The 5,137-nt window shown below is 46.7% G+C and overlaps 1 protein-coding gene across 2 annotated transcripts in view; it reads right to left on the bottom strand.

Annotated features, from left to right (window-relative positions):
- Positions 1-1,364: 1,364 nt before the first annotated feature.
- zgc:158270 (uncharacterized protein LOC791213 homolog) overlaps positions 1,365-5,137 on the bottom strand; it is a 21,516-nt gene continuing 17,743 nt past the window's right edge. The window contains exons 12-14 of one of the 2 annotated variants that reach the window (XM_056468268.1): positions 4,923-5,137; positions 2,308-2,322; positions 1,365-1,897 (exon numbers count right to left, since the gene is read on the bottom strand). The exon at positions 4,923-5,137 is cut by the window's right edge and continues 217 nt beyond it. In XM_056468268.1, coding sequence (XP_056324243.1) covers positions 1,796-1,897; positions 2,308-2,322; positions 4,923-5,137 — 332 coding nt within the window. In that variant the 3' untranslated portion in view covers positions 1,365-1,795. The remainder of the gene's footprint in view (positions 1,898-2,307; positions 2,323-4,922) is intronic. The other variant, XM_056468269.1, reaches the window with a different exon arrangement.

Genomic DNA, 5,137 nt, shown 5'->3' with positions numbered 1-5,137 from the left:
ATTTCATATATTAAGGTTTTAGTTATGATAATCCCAAAATAATTCAGCAGAAATCTGCAGATTTTTACCAAAATTCCCCACCGAAATAGCAAAGAACGTCCGCAGAGTCTGTCTGGCCCTACTGATGTCCATGTAAACATAGTCACTGTCCATCTCTCCTGCGTCCGTGTTGCCTCTGTGCACATAATGAAACTATCTCAACACTCGCCATTCCCACCTAAACAGAGCTGGACTCACCCACTGCCCTGACATTATTCAAACTAGAGGTGAGAAAACACCCTGCTGAGACGGGGGGTTCAGGGCCCTATAAAGCAGAAACAGAGGAGAAACAGATCTGAGAGAAACTTAAACAGGGAGAATTAAAAACAAGACAAAACGAAGGAAAGAAAAGAGCGGTGTGGGAGCGTTTTAGAGACGTGGTTAATGAGGATGAGTGCTGGGTATCTAATCAGAGCTGTATGTATATGAAAGCCACAAGAACCCCACCTCAAATAGGAAACATCATCCGCTCAATCAAGAGGCCGGTCAGGTCAAAGTCAGACAAGCACTTTAAGTTCTTACATCGGCCGGGACAGCAAAAGAAAACCACTGGAAGTGAAGTCTGGTCTGGAGGATGCGTGTGTGTGGACCTGTGCTGCCTTGATATCCGCCCCATCCATGTGGTCTCTAGCAAGGGATTCTTCTCCAAGTGGCCCAAAGACTAATAGACATCGATGCCAAGTGCAGAGCAGTTAACGCTGATGCTATCACAGCCCATCGCCAAACAGTTCATGACGGGGAAAGCAGCAGGCGGCCGCTGGTAAGGAAAACTTATTTAACTATCAGAGATGCGCAGATCAGCTCACTGAATCTGCTGTTAACGGACGATCCACACTGACCCATCACCACGCTTAGGACAAAGAGTTTGAGTTATTAAAGTGACGATCGGCAGCACGGTGACGCAATGAGTAGCACAATCACCTCACAGTTAGAATGTCACTGGTTCGAATCCCAGCTGGGTCAGTGTGTGTTTCTGTGTGGAGTTTGCATGTTCTCCCCGTGTTGGTGTGGGTTTCCTCCATGTGCTCCGGTTTCCCCCACAGTCCAAACACATGCGCTATAGGGGAATTGATGAACTAAATGAGAGTGTGTGTGTGTGTGTGAGAATGAGTGTGTATGGGTGTTTCCCAATGCTGGGTTGCAGCTGGAAGGGCATCCGCTGTGTAAAACATATGCTGGAATAGCCGCAGGTTAGGGTGGCATTTCAGCTGATCTGTGCATCTCTACTGTACACACACACACACACGCACGCACGCACGCACGCACGCACGCACGCACGCACGCACACACGCACACACACACACACGCACACACGCACGCACACACAGTCAGGATCCACACGCTGCTGTACAGTGAGCCATTTTAATCAAATTCAAAAATAAATTAAAGAAACATGATGCTGAAAAAGACCGAAAGATTCTGGAATGATGAAGCTCAGGGCAGAGGAATGGAGACGTAGAAAACTAAGAGTGTGTGTGTGTGAGTGAGTGAGTGTGTATGTACAGGTGTGTGTGTGTGTCCTGCAGATGAGGATGAGTCCATGGTTTGTCCTGCTACAAAAGCAGCGTGTAGAAAACGCTGTGGATGGTCATGCTAGAGTTTAAAATCTGTACAGAGATCAGCGTGTGGATGGGTGGAGGAGCGGAGCAGCAGAGAGTCTCTGAGTTCAGCGCTAGCTCTGCTAACGCCGCTGGCGTTACTGTAGCACTGCTGGCGCTCAGCGTCTGCAGGAAGCGACGTCAGCGCAGACGCAGATCTACTTCCTCTTCTTGAGGTTGTTGTTGGAGGGCAGTCTCTGTCTGGGGGTGGGCTTCAACCGCAGCCGGCTCCGCAACACCTCCATCAGCTTGGAGAGGACCTGAAGGAGAGCAGGCATGGGTTAGTGACCGTGCAGAGGTCAACAGTGGTCAAAAGAGTTCAGAGGTCAACAGGGGTCAGGTCAAAGGTCATCAGAAGGCAATAGAGGTCAACAACAGTTAATGGTTAGATTTAAACAGCGGTCAAAGGTCATCTTAAGGTCAACAGCAGTCAATGATTAAAATAGGTCAGAGGTCAAGAGTGGTCAGGTTATCAGAAAAGGTCAACAGAGGTCAGTGGTTAGAATAGGGCAGAGGTCAACAAGGTCATCAGGTCAGTGGTCTGAAGAGGACAGAGCTCAGAAGTCTGAGGTCAACAGCTGTCAGGTGTTACAACAGGTCAGAGGTCATCACAAGAGGTCAACAGTGGTTCAAGTTTAGCAGAGGTTAAAGGTCAGAGGTCGGGGCTCACCTTCCTGGGCGTCCTCTGTGTGAGCGTGAGGTGAAAGAGACAAAGAACAGTTATGTGGAGCAGAGTAATCAGCGGTTCCTCTGTAGCGTATAGACTCAGAGTGTGCTCATGTGCAACCCGGACATGCTTAATGTTGATAAATATTCTCCTGGTCCAAGCCTACAGCGCACGCACCAAGCCTACAGCGCACGCACCAAGCCTACAGCGCACGCACCAAGCCTACAGCGCGCACACACCAAGCCTACAGCGCACGCACCAAGCCTACAGCGCACGCACCAAGCCTACAGCGCACGCACCAAGCCTACAGCGCACGCACCAAGCCTACAGCGCACGCACCAAGCCTACAGCGCACGCACCAAGCCTACAGCGCACGCACCAAGCCTACAGCGCACGCACCAAGCCTACAGCGCACGCAATACAACCACCGACGCTTCTTCAGCCGTCTGACACCTACAGCATGCTGCTCAGCCCTAGTCTGAAGCCGTGTCCATGTGAACACACAGCATCAGCTGACTGAAACTCATACTGTCTGAACACTCTGGCCAGGGGGAGGAGTCTCTAACACTCCACACACTGGTGCTCTCGACCACACTGTCCACCAGTTACACACTGAGGATCAGGGGTGGGGGATCTACTTTTTCAGTAATGTTACTGTAGTTTGTGTAATACGAGGTTCAGCCCTTTTTGTTTTTATTTAAATGACATCTACATTACTAATAAACATATTTAAGTGTTTTGAGTGATATTTAGAGTCTGACCTACAGTATCCTCTGATTAATTATTCAGAGGTGAGTGGAGGTCAAACTATACAAACGATGCATCTAATTTGACTATATGTTAGGCTATATGTTGATACCAACACCAGTTAACTCTTACGATGTCCATCAGTGCTGTAGATCTGCTGGTCTCAGAATATTAGGAGTTTTATTTCTGGTGTGATTATGGATTCACAGTGGTATTAACCCTTATAGGGGTGGTCAAATGTCAAATTGAACTATTTCAAATGTGAAAACTAACATCGGTCTATAGCGCCAGCTTGGCATGGGCCGGGATAAGATTCAGACGGTATGATAACCTTGGATAAATATCACGGTTTCACAGTATTGTGATTACTGCTCTAATATAGGCTCTTTTTAAATGTCTGGGTAAAAACTAAACCTTTTCCCCCTTTTGAACACAATATATTTCATTTTCAGAAACATTTAAAATAGTTCAGAAGAGTAAGCATGTCTGGCTGAATTCATTATTAACTTCTGCTGTCTTCATTTGTTTGAAAACTGATTTTTCCTGGATATCTTTTCTGCTGGAGCTAGTGTTGGCCTAAAAAAACTAATTAAAAGTAAATTAAACACTCCTACACCTACAGTACCTCTGGAATGATATTACAGACAATTTTGATGGTTTTAAAACCTTGACTTTTCAAAACCGCGGTATACCTTGAAAACGGTTATCGTCCAATGCCTAGCGTCAGCACAACTACAGCGGTCAGAGTGACCGATTTCTCACTATTAAAGGGCTGCTGCCCCCCATTACACCTTATTTTGACATCCTTCAGGGGGATCAGTTGTCAACTGGGGGGATCAAACATGTGCTAGATAAGTTGTCAGTTCATTCCGCTGTGGTGACCCCAGAATAATAAGCCAAAAAGAAAATGAATGAGTGAATGAATTTGTTAAAAATGATGTTTTTAATATTAAAATTGTGAAAAGCGTATGAACGTTTATCGGCGTTTATCTGCATTTATCTGTGTTTATCAGTGTTTATCTGCGTTTATCGGCGTTTATCGGCGTTTATCGGCGTTTATCGGCGTTTATCTGCATTTATCTGTGTTTATCGGCGTTTATCAGTGTTTATCGGTGTTTATCTGTGTTTATCTGTGTTTATCTGCATTTATCGGCGTTTATCTGCGTTTATCTGCATTTATCTGCATTTATCGGCGTTTATCGGTGTTTATCTACGTTTATCGGCGTTTATCGGCGTTTATCGGCGTTTATCGGTGTTTATCTACATTTATCTGCATTTATCGGCGTTTATCGGTGTTTATCTACATTTATCGGTGTTTATCTGCATTTATCGGCGTTTATCGGTGTTTATCTATGTTTATCGGCGTTTATCTGCGTTTATCAGTGTTTATCTGCGTTTATCAGTGTTTATCTGCGTTTATCGGTGTTTATCTACGTTTATCGGCGTTTATCTGTGTTTATCTACGTTTATCTGCGTTTACCGGTGTTTATCTGTGTCTATGTGTGTATTTTATCATCTTTAAATCAAATGACAGTAAGCGAGTTCCTGTGTGTGTGAGGTGTGTGTAATGCAGTGTGTATGGGGCCTTCAGCACAGTAAATCTGACATGATTCTCTCTCCTGGCTGCCGTTATCAGTCTCTCACTATGGTTTTCCTCTTCTGCCAGTCTTGATTACACCAGCTCAGAGTTTCTCTGAGTTTCTCCAGCTCACAGGATTGTAGAATGATGATGTGTTGTTCTGTCCCATTCACTGCGCTCTGAGCACCTCTGCCTTGTGGAAAGGCCACCCTGCTCATCCCTATCTGCAGTGTGTGTGCGTGTTGCTAACCCTGTGCAGCGGAGTGTGTGTGTTGCAGTGTCCGGAGCGTACCTGTTCCCAGAGCGTCTCGGCCAGGCGGTCGATGGCGGCGCCGATCTCGCGGAACTCTCCGGAGTATCTGCTGTAGGTCCAGACGCAGAGCGAGAGCAGAGCAGCTGCTAGCAGCAGGTCACAGAGCACCGCTAGCGTACTGATGCCCACACATCCCGCTATCAGCGCCGACGCGTACAGCAGCAGCATTAGGGCGAGCAGCGCGGCCGGCGTAC

This window comes from Danio aesculapii, chromosome 11 (assembly GCF_903798145.1).
Source record: "Danio aesculapii chromosome 11, fDanAes4.1, whole genome shotgun sequence".
In the NCBI taxonomy this organism is placed as follows: Eukaryota; Metazoa; Chordata; class Actinopteri; order Cypriniformes; family Danionidae; genus Danio; species Danio aesculapii.
The sequence above is the reverse complement of the archived record's forward strand: the minus strand, read 5'-3'. Positions and strand labels throughout refer to the sequence as shown.